Source organism: Pseudopipra pipra, chromosome 2 (assembly GCF_036250125.1).
Source record: "Pseudopipra pipra isolate bDixPip1 chromosome 2, bDixPip1.hap1, whole genome shotgun sequence".
NCBI classification, from domain to species: domain Eukaryota; kingdom Metazoa; phylum Chordata; class Aves; order Passeriformes; family Pipridae; genus Pseudopipra; species Pseudopipra pipra.
Window position 1 is genome coordinate 103,867,292 of NC_087550.1, and position 21,399 is coordinate 103,888,690.

At 38.6% G+C, this 21,399-nt stretch overlaps 1 protein-coding gene across 11 annotated transcripts in view; it reads right to left on the bottom strand.

The window, feature by feature from the left end:
* SH3KBP1 (SH3 domain containing kinase binding protein 1) overlaps window positions 1–21,399 on the bottom strand; it is a 217,967-nt gene that overhangs the window by 53,496 nt on the left and 143,072 nt on the right. For all 11 annotated transcript variants that reach the window (XR_010428559.1, XR_010428564.1, XR_010428562.1 and 8 more), the window contains 2 exons: window positions 11,788–11,863; window positions 1,919–2,013 (listed from right to left, as the gene is read on the bottom strand). Coding sequence is in view for 4 of the 11 variants with exons in the window: in XM_064646750.1 (XP_064502820.1) it covers window positions 1,919–2,013; window positions 11,788–11,863 (171 nt within the window). In the remaining 7 variants the exon portion in view is untranslated. The remainder of the gene's footprint in view (window positions 1–1,918; window positions 2,014–11,787; window positions 11,864–21,399) is intronic.

Here is a 21,399-nt window from a genome sequence, read left to right on the forward strand (position 1 = left end):
TGGTAGAGCATGAAGAAGACCCCACTGTTTTCTGAACTCTACAGAAAAAACCTGGCCCCACATCACTGGAATTTTATTTTTTTAACTATGCGTTAAAAAAAGATGAAAAAAACCCACAGCACAAAAGGAACTGAAAAGCGACTGCTTGTTAAGCCCTGTTTCTTCAGTAGCTCAGATCAGTTCAGACACAGCATAAAAAGGCATTCACAGAGAAACCCCAAGCTTTTGTGCACTGAGATTCCCCCACGCTCTAGAGGCATGGGTTTATGTAATTGTTCACAGACATGTGGTATGCCACAGAAAAAAAGAAGAAAATTAAATAAAATGTCTTCAACGGCTTGATACAGCCAGGCTGGAGAGTAGAAGGACAGGGCAACATACTAGAGAATAGTACATTTACTGTCAAACTTCTCACACATGGTTGGGAAAACTGATCAATCCACTCAAATCATCAGCTCAGTTATTATGAAAGACCAAAACGGGGAAAAGCAAGCAAATGAAATCTCACACTGATACTCCAGTAAAGTATCTGTCTCTATCTATGCATACTGAAGAACACAACTCCACCTGGAGACCAGCCATCTCAGGGAGTTAAATCAACATGGTCAACAAAGCGTAAAGTGGACAGGAGCAACATCTTAAAAGCCATTTCCATGATCAGAGACGCTATTAAATACTCACATGAGAGCATTCTAAATCAGGCAAAGTGAAATAGTTTTACAAACAAGCTAAAAAAAAAAGTCACTGCAGGCAAGTCATTAAAGGATATTTAATGTAAACAAATTATTTTTAAATTTGCAGTTTCTCTTCCTACCAAATGTCTGGTTATTTTTCTTTGGTTACAAGTGTATTGTCCAGGACAAAGAAGATGGCCTCTAAGACTGAAAATGGCTTAGTATATGGCAAACACTCCCTCAGATGTACTTGTCAAGGTTTTGGTTTTTTTCCACCCAGGTGCCAAATTGGTCAGTTAAATAATTTCTTATGAAACTTATCAATTGTAGAATTAATTATTTTACTTTCATATAAGTACAAACAGCAGCACTAATGTGCACATCATTACAATTCATCCTCCTCACGCAAAATCCACAGCCTTTTCTAGTTTATATCTTTTTTTTTCCCAAAAATATTTATGCCCAGCAATCAAAAACTTTTAAACAAACTGTAAAGTCTTTAAACATGAGCAGGAAATTAAGTACACCTAAACTATAATCAGTTCTTTATAACATGGTGCACAGTCCTTCTAAAAGAAAACCAACTGTTTACTCACCATGTCACTCTATAGTTTTTTTAAGATTTTGTATAAATCCTGGCACTGGTTTTTCATTTCAAATCTTGAGTAACTTCAAGTAATTTGAAAGAAAAAACACAGATCTAAAATTATTTAATTTCTGTTTTACCATCTTTTTCTGCTTTACCATAGTGTTAAGGGTGGCTATATTTTAAATAAGGGCTTAATTCATTAAGTTAATTTAGGAACACTATCTCAATATAACCCAAAAAATATAATTCATAATTCCTACAGGAAAAATAACTCACACATCTAAGAGAAATTTTCAAAGCTGCTGCTTTCTTGACTCTTCCAATTTATTCTCTAAGCCATTGTGTTTGTTACAGGGAGCTATTTACAATTTATGTAGACCTGCCAGTAGATTCAAATTAAAATTAATTGTATAAATTTATAAACTCAAGAGTACACATTGGCCGTTCTTCACTTAACATTATCAAGGTAAGGCTCTAAAGCACAAGAGGAAGGGAGATGTAGGGCTCTCTGAAGTCTGTGTAATGTTTCACTGTCAAACCAGCAATGCTTTAGGAACAACACTGTCAAAGGCACAAACAGGAATTTTATAGCAATTAAATGATGCCAATTTTAAAAGCTTTATCCCTGCTTATAGGAGAAAAATATTGCTTTTACCTTACTGATAAGTGTGACGACATCGCCTTCTCGGATTGTGAGCTCATCATCATTCTGTGCTTCATATGGAAATATCACTTTGCAATACTCCTTGTCTGAAAGGAAGAACATTCAATGTGATAAATTATCCCTTTATAAGAACTGCTTATTCAAGGGTGAATAATCTTCATAAAATATTCCACTAGTTTCTCTTTGTGCTGCTTTACTTCCTTGCCATCCTTCTCTTTGTATTTTAGACCTTCATAAACAGTATGAAATATTTAAAAAACTGCACTGATGAGCATTCCTGCACACGTCATCCAGGGAGTTGGTTCTGTAGCCCCTAGAACCATTATCTCAAATGACATCGCTCCAGACAGCAGCCTGCCACAAACTATTTCCCTTAGAGCAAGCCTGTATCTGACACTTGCTCCAACAATTCCACTGGTATAGCCTTCCACTAGGTCACATAAACTGGAAGCATAAAGGACCCAGTAGGTCAACACAGCTTATCTATCCCCTTGTGTGCAAGACAGCGGATATTTCTGAATCTGTAAAGATGATAAAACAATAAATAATACATTAATGTAAATGCATTAATAATTAACCTTCTGTATACTCTGCATAAGAGTTCTGAATATTACTCTAAAGTTTCCTCGTCCCTTTTCCTTTACAGTCTATAAATAAGGGCATCATCTCAACTTTCATCTGGAAAATACAGGAGCCAGCACTCCTACTCAGAAATCATGAAAAGCAGTTGTCATGAAAAGCACTTACATGTTGCTGTGCAACAGACAAGTATGTCAATGTGCCTTACAAATAAAAAAGGAATATGTATTCCAGCTGTTAAACTATGTATAAAAATATGTGATACTCTTAGACAGAAAGTTTAAAAAGACCAAATAAACTCCCTGATCATCTGTAGAAGGACATGTGACTTTGTAGAAATGTTCACCTCACTTCAAATGTCTCACTTTTGATGACCTCTTCATCTAGTCTACTCTCATATTCAATGCAGATGAGAAGGTACTTGCAGGACACAAAAATATAAATGTATTTGAAATAATGGGACTTATTTCTTTGTATTTGCTATAAAGAGAACCTGCATTATCACACCTGTGGGTATTTTAGGCTCCACTGGGGGGGTCTGTTCAGCTGCCCAGACACTAAGTGCCATTTCAGACACTCATGGGTATGTAAGACACCTGCAGAGTTGGCAGATACCTATGTTGATGCACAACTTACGGGAGAACTGGGTCCCTCTGGCCTGACAGCTGAAGGCAAGTCAAAACAAAATACCCGGGGGGTATTTCAAACAGCTCCAGATGCAGCCTGCTGATTTCAGCCCCCAGGCTTGAGCCTTGTATCTGAATTTATATTCAAGGACCTGATGTTAGAAATCAACATGGTCAATTGATGGAGATCAAGTCACTAAAATGAGTGAAGCCTTGAGAGCCACTCCTCACTCCAAGAGCAGACACCTACATTTGATTAGCTGAATAACTCTCTGAACTTTCTGGACAGCACTGACAGATCTTCAGTGGGACCCACTTAAGTCCAGATACCAAGCTCACATGGTTATAACCCAAACTTAGGGCTCTGACACAGAAGCTGCATTCCAGCTTTTAAAGTTTAGTGAGAGGAACATCAACCTTAAAGAAGTAGCCAACACACATGCATGTGAAGGGTGGCTGTCCCTAAGCACCATCAGCCCAAGAAATTATACAGTACTAATGGGGAAGAGGAAAGCTCTTCTCCAGTTCACACACTGCCACTCAGAAACAGCATGAATTTTATGTGGCACTGGTTCAAGTAAACAAGAACTTCTTAGGCTTCTCAGATTTATTTTTCTGAACAGAAACATTTCAATTAATCCATGATCGTTACAGTTGGTTTTCAGGCCCTGTCCTGTACTAGGTCTGGTTGAGATGGAGTCAGTTTTCTTCCCAGCAGCCCACATGGTGCTGTTATTTTGGATTTGTGACTAAAACTTCACTAATAACACACCAGTGTTTTGGCTATTGCACAGCTATACCTGCACCCCTATTCTATCCCCCAAGTAAGTCAGGGGTGGGCAAGAAGCTGGGAGGGGACACAGCAGCTGAGCCAAGTTGAGTCAAGGGGTATTCTGTGCCATATGACCTCCTGCTCAGCAATAAAAAAGGGTGGGCTTCGGGGGTGTTGGTGTAGGAGGTTGCCGTTGCTTGGAGACTGGCTGGACATTGATGTACTTGTAGTACATGGTGAATGACTGTCTTTGTGTTGCCTCTTATTTTTCCTCTTTCGTTCACTTATCAAACTGTCTTTATTCCTAAGTTTTCTTGCTTTTGCTCCCCCTGTTCTCTCCCCTATGGGGTACCAAGTGGCTGGATCGAGCAGAGCTGTTGGCTGTGGTCAACCCACCATACCTCCTCTGATGTCTCTGAAGAAACAAAGAGTCAGATGAAGACAATGAACCCAATCTTTGGAGGAAAAAAATGAGCAAGGAAAAAATAAATCCCTTTCCCTAGTTCAGAAAGCAGGGAACACTGTCAAATAAACACCTGCTGACTTTTCCAAACCACTGGGCATGTGAGAAGCACCAGGTCACAACTCAGATTTCAGAGGATGAAAGGGGTGTCTAACTGCTGCTTTACTGCATTCTGGAGGAAAGGTTGGAATCTCTCTTTGTGGACTTGTCTAGGATGTTTCACCTGTTCACTGTTTTGTCTTCCAGACAGAAATTTTTACTTAAAAGCTGGTGGAAAGTTGACACATACATACTTAGGTCAATATAAAGCAGCCTGTAGATAAATATGAGATTCAGCATATTTTACACTTCAGTGGTATGCTACCTTATATAACCATGGTGGGGGGTTTTTTCCTATTCTGAGAACATCCACACCCAGAAAAGCAGCCATGCTAAATAATAGATTCAGTGGATTAGTCCAGAGTCAAAGTAGATGTAATGCTGTACTAAAGACACTGAGTGCTGCAAACTCAGGCAAGTCCTTAGTTACTGGAAGCACGCTTAGCATTTCTTTTCTGGGATACAGAACAGAAGCCACACTGGATTCTTGGAGGTAAACACTACCTGAGCTCAAGGAGGATCATTCCTGAATGTCCATTCTCAAATACATACATTGTTCCTCCATTCAGAAACAGCATAATCCCAAGATTAAGTGGGAAGCCAAGCACAGTGTACAGCTAAGCAACCATGAACAGTCACTGCACTGTCGTAATGGCACTGCTCTGAAAGGAGGAGAAGGCAGTGCAGCTTCTGCTCAAGGTGTGGATGAACCCCACGTGTTCAGGTTAAAGAATGCTTCAAATAGCAAGTGTCTGGGGGCTCATGTGTCCTGAGTCATATAACAGGTAAGCCGCCCTCAGATCTCACTTGCTATTTGAAGACTGGGAATTTGAGTCACCTTTCAAGATAAAGACAAGAGTGATAGACAAGAGTGGAGAGAGGGTTGTAGTTTCAGCATCTGAAAAATCAGATAATTAACAGGAAGCAAGTACCCTCTAGCAAATGGCTACACATCTTCATCTTCTAGTTTTGATGTCAAGAACTCTTTTGTCTCATAACTGTCTGCTCTCCCCACCAAGCTTTAGAATTTTTTCTTTCCTTTTTTTTTTTTTTTTTTTTAAAGTACAGATAGCAGTGAAACAAGAAATTAAACTACAGATAAATTTCAAAATCAGCCAAATGCTGATGCAGTTCATAAAGAGCCAGGAGACAATCTCGTGAGAGGCACAAGAGGGAGCTGGGGGAGGTTCATGGCCGCCCCATGCTCTGAATGCTGGCACAGGAACACAGAGTTAAGGCACAGCCATGGAAAAAACTATGGTTCATGTACAGTGGAAGTCTGCCCTTGTTGAGTACAATTCACACAAATATATACTAAATCAATACATTTCTCTGCCTGGAAAGGACCCACTGGATCATGCTGCAACAGAGCTAGGTCTCAACAACATGGATGGGTTAGGAACCATGTAAGTGATTGGACAAAGTCAGCTTTCAAACTTCTCCTAAGGGAATGGTAGAACAACATGATTCAAGCAAGCACCAGCTAAGCCAACAGGAATCAGAATAATATGAACCTTTAAAATCAGATTAATAAAAGCAGAGAAAATCTAATAGGTTATGTCACATCAGTACTAAAATTGTCCTTATTCAGCAGAGCATAATACCACAAGAGGATGCAGATGCACTTAATGTCAACAGTTATGTTTAGATAGGAAGGAAGAAAAGATAAAAGGAAAAACTAACTTCAGACACAGCATTGTAGAGGTCACACTGGAACTTGCTGAATTTGGGGTTTTCCAAATGGAAAAAAAAAAAAAAAGACCAAAAAACGAAAGGTCAAAACAATATATCCTATTATAAGCCTGGTAAATAAACTTAAGCAAAATTAAAGCTTCAAACTAGGATACTAAGCAACCCTCAGCTGTAGGTAATAAATCTTGTGTTTACATTTGACATCCAAGGCTGGGTTTATACATCACAGATGGTCCTTCCAGAAGCTTCTCTTTTTCTCTCTGACCTGAAGACATCTTAAAAATATATCTAGTAATAAATGCCCAACAGCAGATATCTTGAAAACATATCTTGAAAAAAGGGAGGAGAAAAGACGATACTCATGAGATTTTCAGTCCTCATTTATTAATTCAGCAATACTTCACTCTGTCAAACCACAGTCTCCCACTGCAAACTCACAGCTCCTCCCAATCAAAGGACAACAACTTGCCATAGTCAATGGGCATTGCTCAGGGAACTGAGAGAGTACATAAACCTCACAGCACGTCTTGTAAATCAAACAGGCTGGATCTAATGCAGGATGTTCATCTTCTGAACATATTCTGAACGGAGAGAACTTGAGCTAGGAGTAATACCATTTAAAAATACTCACCCTTAGCTACATCCTGTGATTTTTGAACTGTACTGTTCCAACTAGAATAGGTACAATGATGACACAACAATAAGCATCTTCACTGCCCATGCCACTCCTAGTCCTGTCCTTTGGAAAGAACAAAGTCATTCCCACCTTCTTTGACAGACCCCAAGGGAACAGAGTGACACACAATTCCCCTCCCAGTATCATCCTTGTAGCTCAGAAGTTGTAAGAAAAAGAAGCAGCAAAGAACTAGATATTTATTACAAGTGGTCTGTCACTGTCCATACCTTATTGAGGAAAATGTCACAGGCCCATCCTAAAAACTGTAAAGGGGCTATCCTCTAAAAAGAAATAAATGTTGTATACGGGTAGTAATCATGCATCTCCGTGCAGCACCTTATGTTCCACAGTTTGTCCCAAGTTGAAAATGTGCCCTATTTGACACATTCCCTTCAAAAAATCATTGCCTTAAGAGGAGAACAATAACAAGAGACAGCCTTCCAACAGAATATAACTACTTCATTACCTAGGCCACTGCAAGGGCTGTATTTCACTCACAGAATTCAGTGGCTCAATATGTATTTACAACTGCAGTGTAAAGCACTGATTTCAACCTATAGACCTTCTCTATGACTTGGGGTCCTGCAGTATTATAGCAGGTAAATTCATTTGTTTGTATTTTTAGAGGCTGGTTAAATATTACACTGTTCAAACCAGAACTGAGCAAACTCCATTAACTGTATCAGTGAGCCCTGCTGTACTTTAAAAGCATGCCTCTTCTATTTGTTCTCCTGCCACACTGTTAGGATAAGCTGAGACATTCAAGACAGCAGTCCACAGACAAATATACCTTCAAGCTTAAATTTCACAGGGGACAGTGACTCTGGAATTTACATTTCCTCTTAGGCCAGGATGACACAATGTTTTACCTCTACTGTTGCTTCCTTGTATAGTTATTTTTTGAGGCTTAAATATTTCCCTATCAGTGAAGTCTAAATCATACAGCAATCAGTATGGACATAAACAGTAATACTAAGAAAGCAATCAGCATTAAAGTATTATTCCTCAAGCTTTAAGTTTCCTCTCTTTGACCATCACTCATAAAATGCTTCTGAAATGGAATATACAAAATCTAGTGAAAAATTACATTATTATAACCAAACCCACAAACCAGATGAAAAATCAAAACACTATACGCAGCAGAATTTGGCTTTACTATTAATTGCTACACTCAAGACTCATAAATAGATTGCACTAATAAATATTTTTACAGAACTTCATGAGATGCCAACTGCCAAAACACCACCTCATTAAACAAAAAATAGAAACAGGGCTAATTATGGCGTTACTAATGCATATTCAGCTATTCCTTATACCTTCTACATCACGAAAAAGATTAGTTGCTTGCTATGATTTTGGTAGTCCTATGCAATAGCTTAACACAAATTATAAATATTCAGTGAGTGGAGTAATTAAATTAAGTGCTGTGGTCAATGCACTCTGTGACTTACTGCCTTTGCTATTTTGTTGTCTGCTTATTTATACTCCATTTTTGCAGACTCAGTAATCTGCAATATCTCTCTCAGACATTGTGGATGTTTTCACTTTGCTGAATTTTAGAATCCAACAGAGATACTTCAAAACTATATATATTTTCTACAACATATCCTTTTCACCACAAGCCACGTATACTAAAAACAAGCTATTTCATAGAAAAAACAATACATCTTACCCCAGAAACGGATTATAAACACTCATGCATCAATGTGCCCTCCTATCTACATATGGAACTACAACAAGAGAATCTCTCTCTAAATCTAGGAACCCACAAATCTAAACTAAACAGCTCTCCCCTTTTCTGTTCAAAGATGCATTCTCTCATTCCTGAAAAGTTAGTCATGTTTTCCAAGGGACTACTCAAGTTCTGTAAAGATTTGTGCTTTCACTGTGCTCTTCCTTTGAGCAAAAAGTCCTCTTTGGCCCTGAAGAGTCATTCTGTCTATCCCTCTAAATCTGCAGGGAGATTTACACAGCATATTGTTGGGAGATGCACCTTAGAGAACACAACTCTCTGTCTTTTGTTCTGACCAACTCATCCTGTTGCAGAACTTGCATGTACCAAGAGCAGAGACACATCAAGTGGCTCACTGCCAATCACTGCCCTGTCACATCAAAAAAGCTGTGGGAAAAAAGCAGGCTCTAATCAAGATGTGAGAAGTCAGCAACCATCACTCCATGCTGAAGCCCCCGTGGGCAGAGAGGGAAGGTGCTGCTGCTACCTGTTTTCCTCTCTCAGCAGGCTCTCTCACAATGCAACTGCATTTTTTATCCATTTGGGACTAAGGAATAACAGCATCAGTTGTGGAAACAAACAGGTGGAAAATGAAAAAACTTTACTATTTCTCTACCAACATAACCCCTGTCTTGCTTGCAGCATTCATTTCCAGCAGTAATCCCATGGGAATCTAAATCACACATCCAAAAGCCTCTTCTGAGTTTAATCTACGGGTCTTCTGTTTCTTGCTACTTTCTTGGACAATGGCACAGTATCAATTAAAGATTCCAAGAAATACTGGGACACTACCGTCCCAGGAAATAGTGAAAGTAGTTGAGGTCCATGGTGGAATGATACTTTTATGCTGAACACTGCAATTGGAACATTCATCAGTTTTCTGAGACTGCAAACTTCCTCAGATTGAATGCTTTTTCAAGCTTGTTTGTGGTAAAAAGCAGTAACTTTGGAGAAATGACAAATACTAGACAGATCACACTCCTATGCCAGAATCTGATCATTCTCTTCACGTCTATCATACATTAATTTTATTATGAAAAAATTATTCCTCTGCCTATATTAAAAACCAAAGTAGACTGAAGTATGTTTCATTTTCACGGAAAGGTTTTTCAATTTAAGTGAAGGACAACTTCAACTGATTGAAATAAATCTTCAGTGGTGCCATCTGAGACTAAGACAATTATATATAATTACATCAGACCTTCCTATACATGTGCTTCTCTTTCCCAAGCACAAACAGAGATACCAAGAATTCTATTGAGGCCCTAGACATTCCAGGAAAGATAAAATATCCTAAATAATAAATTTTAGGTAAAATTCATAGAACAAGATACTGTACAAATAAGTAGCCCACCTTTCTCACCAGCTCTGGCAAAAGGGATACTGAATGAAGATGGATTTTTTTGGCCAAAAAGTCATGTCCGAGGCAAACAACAAAGAGGTGAAAGAAGAACCAACCAGAGCCCAAAAGTGCTGATGGAAAAGTTCCAGAGCTCAATGGATCACTGTAGAAGGTACAGTTCTCTAACCACTGTTTGGAAGATTTCCACACTCATTTACAAGTGGTCAAAGTTAGAAACTCCTGCACTCTGGGATGGGATTTCGTGAGCAGCTTCAGCTGTCAGAAGTATGAACTGATGTGGAAAGGAGCACCTGTCTCACAGCCTGGCTTAACACCCAAGGGTGAGTTCTGCAGGTGGGAAAGCCCATGGGATCACCCCTCCCATGGCACCTGCACTCAGATCAGCTGAACCTGCTCAAGCTGCAGGTTGGGAAAGGTAATTCCAGAACACATTCAGTAGCCCTGCTCTACATTACCAGTTCACACATTTTTCAATATTTCAAGTTCTCACTTCCTCAGGGCAACTGAGTTCTTGCAGTACTTCCCATTATAGCCTGGTGGCACAGAGGAACAAGATAAGAGGATGTAGCAAGTCGATTAGTGTGGTGGAGCTAATGGACAGTAATTCACTAAAAGCTGCTTTAAACTGCTTTTGCAACTCTGAGACGAAAACCTCTGCAAACCAGGTTGTAACCATACACTTCACTCAGAGAGACCCTGTTCTGGTGATCCAGATGCTATCCTTCCTATGTCTGTATGTACTTCAGTTCTGAAGGATAAACACGTCAGGGAAGGAGAAGCGCTGTGCAAGACTTAAAAAAAATCAGCTCCTTATATTATACTCATCTTCTTTTACATGGAATGGCTATGTTCTCTTCCCTCTTTTCCACCAGAATCCATAACATTTAGTAGTAATTTAAAAAAAAAAAAAAAAATATATATATAAAATATATTTATATATGTATGTTCTTTGGTAAGCTAGTTACATATGCCTCCCTAGAACAGCATGAGAACATGCCTAAAAGACTTAATCATTACTTTTTCATTAATAAGCACTGAAATGATGAGAAAAGAACTGAAGATCAGAGAATCAGAGAATGGTTTGGGTCAGAAGGAACCTTTCAGTTCATCTAGTTTCAACGCCCCCTGCCATGGGCAGGGACACCTCCCACTGAACCAGGTAGCTCAAAGCCCCAGCCAGCCAGCCTTGAACACTTGCAGGGAGGGAGAATCCACAACTTTGGGCAACACGTTCCAGTGCCTTACCACCCTCACAGAACAGAATTTCTTCCTAATATCTCATCTAAACTTAAGTTTGAAGCCATTCCCCCTGCTCCCGTCACTACATGCCCTTGTAAAAAGTTGCTCTCCACCTTTCTTTTAGGCCCCCTTCAGGTACTGGAAAGCTGCTATAAGTCTCCCTGGAGCCTTCTCTTCTGATTTCCCATACAAAACATACCATCCACACAAATTATTTCTTGTACATAATGAAATTTAAAAAAGGAAGAGGAAAAAAAGCAAGGGCACTCACAATGAAATTTTTCTATGAGCTACCTACAAGTTACAGCCTGAAGTTGGATCTTATTCAACTCTGATTAATTCCTAAGTACCCTCAAGGCTGAAAGTTGATCGCATAATTTAATTTGATTTTTGGTGGCAGAGAACTTGAGGTAGGATTACCAGAGCAAAAACAATTCAGAGGATTCTGTGAAACAAAGCATTCTGTCTATGTACCTCCTACTCAAAGTTTATTCTAAATATATCTATCTGCATCCTGGCTGTTCATATATACAGGATGCTTTTAGCCAAAACCAGAGAAAAGTGTTCAGCTTGCCTTTAATAGCACAAAGTGCAAAAAAGAAAAACCTATGAAACCTACTTTTTGTTCTGCTGTCCACTTCTATTTTTGTTGGCTCCTGAGTTGCTGTGGCTGGAGGTAATTTCTTCCCAACACTCTGAAAAAAAATAATTATTCTCCTTTAAAATTTGCAGGTTCAGTTAAAAGTTGGACAACATAAAAAATTGTAATGGAAATACAAAATACAGGAGTAGAAAAAGGAAAATAAAGAAACAGAGGCAAATTATACTTAGGTTTGCTGCTGAGGGTTTTGTTAACTTTTTCAAAAATTATAAAGAATTCGTAAAAATGTGATCCTCAAATTTACCTCTAAAAATGTTTACTAACATTTTTAAACAATAATCCCTTAACACAGTTTCAGGGAAGACTCAGAGAAGTTTCATTGGTGGACTGAACATGTGATGAAATTACTTAAATAAAGGTGCTATTCAGTATCAAAACTCAAACTGAGAGAAGGGGGGAGGAACCTCCTTGACTTCTGTCCATACAGGAAGTATTCATTTCAGTCATTCTAGATTGAGTGTGATTTTTATATTGACAACATCTCTCTAAAACATTCCCATTTTTACTTATTTTGAGCAAAAATATTTAATTTACAGATCAGTACTACAATAAGCAATAACCACCCTCAGACAGGTAAGCTGTAACAATAAACAAATGCTATCTGCCCCCACCAAAATAAAATAAAATTGGTATTCATCTTTATATCTTTGCCTGTTACTATATGAACGCTCTCTCTCCTCTCTCTCTCTCTCTCAGCTTTTCTCCCTATCAAGAAAGTTGCCTAGCTTTAAAATCCCAGCAATGTGTACTTGAAGAAATAAGTGTAACTATTACTTGTTTATATAAATAGGAGTACTGAAAAGCCCTAGCTGTCATTCAATGTCCTTTTCTGGCAATGTATGCATAAATACCACGAAACCTCCTCCATGCTCCCTTGACCTTCTGAGTAAAAGCTAAGAGATGAGAGCTAAGATTTAGTCTTGGAGACCTAAGGAAACTCTTGGGGACCATAAGGAAAACACTGGTCAATACGAGAAGCAATATGAGTACAGCACTTCTAGTAGCTGAAAAATTCCAAGCTGTATAAAGAATAATAAGAGCTCCACGTTAGTAATTTTGTACACTAATGTGTCAAAACATATCTATGAAAAGGACTAAAATACACACAGGGATTTCAGGTCGATAAGAAGAACACTGGGGAACAGAGGTAGTTTTAAGAGGTGCCCAAAACAGTCATCTAATCTGTGTTGACAGCAAGACAAACTATGAATTGCAGTACCCAAAAGCATCCTGTTGCAACTTAACTTGCAGGTGGCAGCAGAAACAACTGACCTTCTGCTGAGCTAATGACTACTTACAACCTAGAGTTTGTGAACTGCTGAGGAAGAGAGATCAAGAACAAAACTCTACAGAACCTCTGAAATTCTTTGCTGAGGTGGGAATGAGAGATAAGAAGCATTAACTGAAGCAGTGACTATGAAGAGAATAGAAAAACAGGACATGACGCATTCCTGCAAACCAGGAAAGGGTAAAACTAAGAAAAGTGCATGACCTGCCTGTGCTGAAGCAGTTAAAAGGCAAGAAGGATTATGAGAAAGAGCTGACTGAGATCTAGCTGGAAAACAGTGAAAATTGTAGTCAAAGAGATATAATGAAAAATTTGAACCTACTGGGCATTTACAGAGATAAAAGCACAGAATGCCTGCAAGATGAAAGCAAGATTGGGAAGACAGCTTTTGGTTCAGAGGCAAACGGGTCAGTTTAAGATAGATGAACATTTCAGTATATGCCCATTCGTGATCAAACCTTTTTTTCACAGTTCTGTTTCACAAAATGGTTTGGAAAATAATGAGAGCGTGTACTCTAACCTGCACCGCTATTTAACTCAGAAAGACACGCTTACTAAAAGAATATCCAAACCTAATAATTTAGGGGAGTTTGGGGTTTTTTTTAAAGATGAAATTGTTATGTAAGAGCAATTAATTAAAGGAAATAATTTGGTAATTGCTTCACCGTATATTAATCATTGATTTTATGCCATGAAACCAAAACCCAGATAAACCCACAACAAGCTAAGATTTAACAAGCTACAAATCACAGCAAAAGAATCATGGGCAAGAGGGAATATATTAGTGTATCCCAGGGGAAAGACAGGCTGCAATGTAATTTCTTAATTTACAGAAGCTGATGCAAGGGCAATGCTTGAAAACATTTATTAATCTGTTCATTCAAAACGAATGCCTGTGCAGGTGATAAATCAGAATTGGGAACCAACTGATTCCTTGTGAACTGAACAGAGAATACCATCTAAACAAGGCTGCTCTTCTATGGGGAGCTAGGAGGCATAATTCAAATAAGTTTAATGAGGGTTGCACAGAACCCACTCCAGTGAGTGAACATGTTCATTTCTTTTGGGACAGAGAGAGGAGAAGACAAGTGGAACTGGTGTTCTTCAATTGTGAGGGGACTGCACTCTAGGATTTCTACAGGTGACATGAGCACTACTGATAGGAAAAGGGAATAAAAATTGCTAAGCCATACAAATCTAGTTTCAGGTGGACCTGTGCTGCCAAGATGTTTTCCTCTTCCTCTGAAGTGGTACAAAAGAAGGTATATTTTTTAATTATGATTTATTTATGTTACCAAATGGTCTATACTGATCTATACACGGAAAACGTGCATGAACCTTTTCCAAGAAATTTAATATAGTACTCATTTGTTCATTTAGGAAACACCCAAGATAAACTTGCCTCGCTCTAAGAGACACTGAATCCTTTATGATTTGTTAAGTCTGATGGTTCTGCTTTAACAGGACAAAACCTCAAATACTGCTAAGATCTGAGTGCTGGGAGTCCCAGATCAAGCAGTGTTATCAGTTACCAATTTTTCTGACAAGAAAACAAACATGGGAGACAGTAACATTTCCTTCCATATAAGCCAGCAACTTTCCTGTTGACTCTCCAACTTTTCTACATCACTCATACTCCCAGACAGGTCAAATATCTACCAAGTTTACTACTGGCAAGGAGAACCAAGCAAGCCCAACTTAAATTCTGGCTGATCCAACACATATCTGCATGACATAGGCTTTCTTCTCAGGGACTAGCTACTATAGAATATTTTGGTCTCTTCTTCAGTTGAAGGCCCAATGCAATTCATCAAAATCTCCTTCATTTTTTAAAAAAATGAAACATGAGAAACACCTGGTGGAAACAGAGTTTGTATTTGCTGACTCCAAGCCTATGTTGACTCCCAAGACACAACAGAACATTATCAAAAAAAAAAGGCCGAATCTTGATCCCACTATTTCTGCAAGGCGAGCATAATTAGATTATTTAGCTGTCAGACACAAATTCCGCTAATCGCCTGACAAGTGAATCCTAAAGATGAAAGGGGGTGAAGTGCCCTCTTGCTGCAGAACAGCTGATAAAAGCATGAAAAATGACAATGATCTGGTGTACAGATATTCAGAGGGATGAGACAGATTTAGCAGCAATCTACCAGTATTTATGCTTTGTTTTATGAAGCCAATGGAAGGACAGTCCAGCACTAAATAACAGGTTCTGTTGGCAGAAGAGGCCTTGATGGCATCTAGGTACACTGCAAATCCATATCACTGCAAGCCAGTTTCCTCTGATACTGAATTAACAGTGATTAAAAAAGTGGTTGACTTTTAGCACACAAAGTCATGTGACTGAGGTCATGGTACAATCTAAAGAGTCTCATTTTCTTTCATTTATATATTTTGTCTAAGCTGCAATTCCTCTAACAGCAGAGAACACCACAAGAGAAGTAGAGCACATAATAGGCACTATACAAGTCAGTTTTTCTCACTTAAAAGTACTTCCCTACAACTAACTGAACCCTGACCAGAGGAATCAAAAAAGACCTGTGGCCAAGTTTTCCTCTTCAGGACATTTTAGAATTGTACTTCAGGGTTTTCTGTTGTTGTTCAAAACTGCCTTGTCTATCTACTTTTGTTATTCAGGTCTAGTGTCTCTAGAACATTTAATCTGAAAATTCATATTGAATTGTCAGTTGTGCACAGGTAGGTCCATACAGAAGATTCTGTTACACTTCTTTGCACTAAAGAAACATACTTATCCATTCAGGTTCCTTTAACAATATAAAGGCTTCTTGAAGCAAAAGCTTATTAACTCAGGAATAAGGAAAAACATATTTACTCATCATCAGTATTATTCTGGAAAGTGTCTTGAGCTCTTTATCCTGAAAAAAAAATTTTGGAACTGCTACTTGGAATATAACTCCATGAAGACATTCTAAAAAATATATCAGACATCAAAAAATTCATAAAAAGGGGTGTATTAACCGAAAACACTAATATTTTTAAGTTTAAACTCAGTTTGAATAGTGAAAATATAACAATATGCACTGATGCTTTATACAAAGTAGGAAAAAACAGTTACATATCTTGTGAACTTTTAGAATTTCAGAAAACATCAATAACTAGGTTGGGGGGAAAAAAGTGCCATGTTTTTCTGACCACAATACTTCCTCTCAGCATTCAACTAGTATTTTTAGATGTTGTTTACATGCATGAGAATTATCTAATACATAGGTTTGCGTGCAAATGCAAGGCCACTATTAGTGATACTATAAAATCTGTATTCTTAAATGTATTTTTGACAGTCCATTTTGTAACTGAGAACATTTTTTCACAAAAAAGCAGAAATGGTCATTATATTCTTCCAGCTCTGGATGAACAGGAGCATAAACAATCTTCTCACATGTGGTGTTGTGAGGGGGCAGCCAAATTAATTTCTTTTTTTTCCTAATATCCTTCAAGTGCTTAAGGAATGTCATCGAGTCATCTATCCATCCTACCTGTCAGACCTTAAATTAAAAAAAAAAAAAAAAAAAGGCAAAATATAAAACCCTCAAAGACTTCCACATGTCAAAATGCCCTCACTCTGTCAGAGACGAAGTAAGAGAAATGTCCAGGATTTCAGTTTTTCCCATGATGCCAACATTCAGCTCCACATAAAGTACTTTCTGTGACAGCAAGATCAAGTGTTGCTATCCTAAGGTTTCCCTAAAGGACAGAGCTAACTTTCCCAAGGGGTCACCACATTACACTACCAGCACAAGAAAGTAATAGGAATTTTAAGAAAACTTTATAAAGAAAACAAAAATTCCTTAGGCAAAGTGCAACTAAGCACCCATCTGCACATTTGATTGTCTCAGTTATTTAAAATAGCTTCTTCCTCTGCAACTGCTTTCTACTCAGCTTTGCTTTGGTAGAAATACCATCCATATTCTCCTGAACCAGAGTTATTTATATTTTTTAATAGCAACTAGACAGGTACATCTGCACTCTCAGCTAACACAGAGAGCCCCAGTTGCCCAAGTTGCACACATTTCTACTGACATCATCTCTGAGGACACTCCCACCACAGCACAGGGTAATTTCCTTAAAACTAGGTTAGGTGAATGGATGGGAGAGAAAACAAGTGTTCGTCAAGTCCCCAGTTACAAGCAGGCTGTCTCAAGCACAGGCAAGCAAAAACCATTTTATTCTCCTGCTCATAATTTACTCTGAGTATGAGAAGAGAGACACACTGTCTCATAACTGCTGTCTCACAGGTGTCTCATAATTCACTTGCTGTGAGTAAGAGAGAGGGAACTGCCTGAGCCCACCCACCAAAGGTGGGCACATCCCCAGGGAGCCGGCCTTGGCTGCCACTCCTCCCCTCTGCTGTGACATTGGTGCATCTGAAAGGAGAGAGAAGGGAACTGACCCATATCCTGAAGTGTTGCAGAAGGGAAGAAAGGAAAAAAGCAGAGTTTTAACGTTATCTGCTTCGCTAAATAGCTGCACAAACATTGGTCGAAACTGAGGCAGGAAAATTTATGGTCACAGGGGGAAGGTGCAACTCTCAGTTGCAGCACTTATTTATACAAGCTTAGGTTTATCTGGAAAGCATGGTGAGCATCTCACAGTGTGTGCGAGTAATTCCTGGGGCCAGGATATCACAACTGGACCAAGCTCAGGGCAAACCAAGGAAAGGCTGTGTAAGTGCTTGTTGGGGATTAAAATAAGTTTACTTATAGAATATTAGAAATTAATTGTGCAGGTTTAACTTTAATTATAACTTGCTAACAGCTTAGCAGGAGCATTCCCTGCTCAAAGCCTGGCATAGGCGAATGAGCTCCCTTTGTTAGCAGGACTGGCTCAGCAAGGGAGCAAACAAGAGACAGACAGGATACCTTCAGATAAGGGCTGAGACCCCAGAGGGTCCCAAAGCTGCCCCAATCTGGAAGATAAGAGCAGTTAATGGGCTGCCCATGGGGACATGGAGAAAGAATCCAGTGAGGTGTTGGAAGATCCCAGACCATAAATCTCCACTGGACCAAGAGGCATCTCCAGAGCACATGAAGATCTTGTGCACAGACTGGGAGAGTACAATGGCCCAGGGATTTCTTTGTTCAGAATCCCCCTCTGGAGGCAGCCACCCACCTGTAATAACTTGACTCTGCCTCAAATCCAGGGTCTGAACTCTTCTTTACTGATGCTTGCCTTTACATCACTCAAAAGCTGAAACATGAATGACACTCAGCTCTACATAGCAGATGATGCTTCCATAAAGAATGGGTGCCCCTGACAACAGCATCAGATGTAGCACACACCCACAGTGCTTTCTAGTGGGATGTTTGGCAAATGTTTCACAGAATGCAAACAACAAAGCAATTAAAGTGTTTTCAACTTCATATTATAGTTTCTTTGCACATAGTCAAGCTATATTATCTTCTACTGGACAATCTTCAAATGACACATTTTCACACTTAGTCCATATTTCAGCAGACTAAAGTGCAGTTTTTACAACTGATGTCTGTATCAGATGACTTCTGGAGCTGGATGAACATAGGACTTCTGAATGACAGTATATCTTTTAAAATAAATAAATCCTTTATTTATTTTGAAAAAAAAAATTACCTGTGAAAGGCTTTACTCTCCTACAGCAAAGTTGCAAAACCCTGTATTTAGACACTGTCAGAGGCATCTTAATTCTCTCTGCCTAGACTAAATCAACAGATCTCTGAATAAAAGATGTTCCTCCAAATAAATATTCTGGTGTTACAAAGCAAAAGATCAAAGCCTTTATCCCACTGGACCTCCTTGAAAATTAACACAATGTCAGGCATCAGTCTGACTCTTACCACAATTAATAAGTTTGGACAAAGCAGACAAGTTGTCCCAAGTCAAGAGTGAAGAGGTGGGGGCCCTGTAGCTGTTCATGAACATCAGTCCTTTGGGAACCGGCTACACGACAGACGCCAGCATTGCTTTAGAGGAAAGCAATATTCAAGCAGTCAGTGAGTAAATGCTGTGTGAATGTTAAAGGCTTTTGGAATGAGCATCCATGTGCAGAAAAACTAAAGGTATCTGGGGGAAAATTGTTTTCTAGTGTTCACACAGAAACTGATATATTTTTACCAAATGCAAAAGTTAATTCTTGAATGCAAAAGACAAAAAAAATGGGTGTGTGTGTAAAAATAGCATGTCAGTCTAAATCCTACTACAGTACTCTAATTCTCATTCCAGAGAATGGGAATCAGGTTGTGATTATGTTACACCACAGTCAGTTCACTTGGTGCCCTAGAAATACAGCACTGATTGTCAGAGCACCTTACAATTACTGTATCTGTCATCCACTGTCATAGCCCTGGAATCCAAACAGACAAGCAAGCAAGAAAGTAAACAAAGCAAACAGCCCAGAGGTCCCCAGACAAGGGAAATTTTAGAACAAAACATGATTTTGCTGAGGCTTTGTTTTCTGATTCATCACTGATGGTTATTCTTCTGATTTCATTCTTTTTTACAGTTAAAAAGAAGAAGCAAAACTACCTCTTCTCATTGGTTAAATGCTTAAACTACATCAAGCCTGAGAATAAATGCTTTGAATACTTAAGGAATAGTCACATTTCTTTTGATTAAAAACTACTTTATTTTTCAAAATAACTGTAACTTCTGAAATATTTAATAAAATAAGTTTCAAGTGCTTTACTTAATTACATCAAAAAGTATTTGAAAATCACATAAAGAGAAGCTCTAGAAAATCACTTGCTGTGACAGACAAGTAATTATTTATATGATTCTAAATGTTCCTGGGAAAATAAAAAAAAAATTACAAGCCTGCACTACCTTTGGCTTACCACTGTGAAAGATTACATACAGAAAAAAAGGGAGGGAGAAAGGAAGGCCAGGATGATTTAATCAATGTATGTTGACACTCCCTGATGGCTCAGATTCTGTTACTCCACAACCAAAGATGAGTGCAGTATGTTCCTTGGTAGACTTTTAGGTATGTACTTTCTTCAGGAGAAAGCACTAGGTCCTGCAATTAAAACCACCTTGTGCTATTGTTTTTATCTTGGATTAATCAAATTTTATCTCTTGATTATGTTATTCACAATTCTTCATTATTTTAGTCATCATCTAGCATGATTTCTTACTTAGCTACTGAAAAGATAAGAAATCTTAAAATGTAAGGTTTCAGGCTGGCCATTCCTTCTTACATGTAATCTGGTTGTACTTCTCAGTATGATGGCATTCAGCCGGTTTTGCCACTGAGATGTAAAAAAGCCAAGATAGTGGTGTTCTGAAATAGTTAATCAAGATGAAGTTAATTTCATTTGAACATCAACTGTGAGCCAGATGTGTCCATATGGGGCAGTCACTGCAGGCTTCCCTTCTGTCAATGGAGGTAAAACAGCCCTTTTAGCATGTAGTTCATCTGGACTTCTCCTTTGGGATAAAGAAAGGCCATGTCTTATTAATGCCTTTTAGTCCACAGACTGTGAAGAAAGCTTGAGTACTAGCAACACCATAGACACATAAATTCAATCAGAAGAATCCCATGATAGTTGCTATTTCTAAATATTTTAGTTGTCTAGCCCATGCATGTTACTTGCCAGGAGAGCAGCCAGCTAATTATCTGAAGATGTCTCCTTATTTATCTATCTGGATCTATCCATCTATAGATTATCAGTAAATCTATAAATCCAGCTACGAAATCAATAGTGATGTTACAGCGATACAATGTTGTCTTTATACAAGTCCACTGCCATCTTTTCTATTTTGCAAGCCAATTGACAGCAATTTTCATTAAAACACACAAATAAAAAAGTTGCTAGTCCTTGCTCCTGAAGAAGATGGAAATGGTGACCTCAGTGCACACTCCAAACTAAAACTGAGATTCAGAAGAGTTTAGTGTTCATCCTTTTTTAAGAAACATTAACTTGGATAAGTAAGTGATTAAAAGACAGGAAACAAAAGATAGGATTTCATCATGGTGATCAGTAGAGTTGTTCAGGGACCTAGATCAAGGCTCTTGTTTTTCACTTCTTCACAGATGGTCCAGCAGAGGGAAAAGACAGAAGTACATTTCAGATAGAAGTAAAATGACACATTTGGACAAAAAGACTATCTTTAGACAGAGATGACAGGCTTTGAAACCCATAGCTGTTAATACTCTGGAAAGCAATAAAGAGCAATATAAAGTGCTATCAAAATGCTGTATAAATCCATCCAACACCTAAGTCATTGTGTGCAGTTCTCACCTCCTTTCGCCCTCACACATAAACCATCTTAGTTCCTAAAGGAACTGA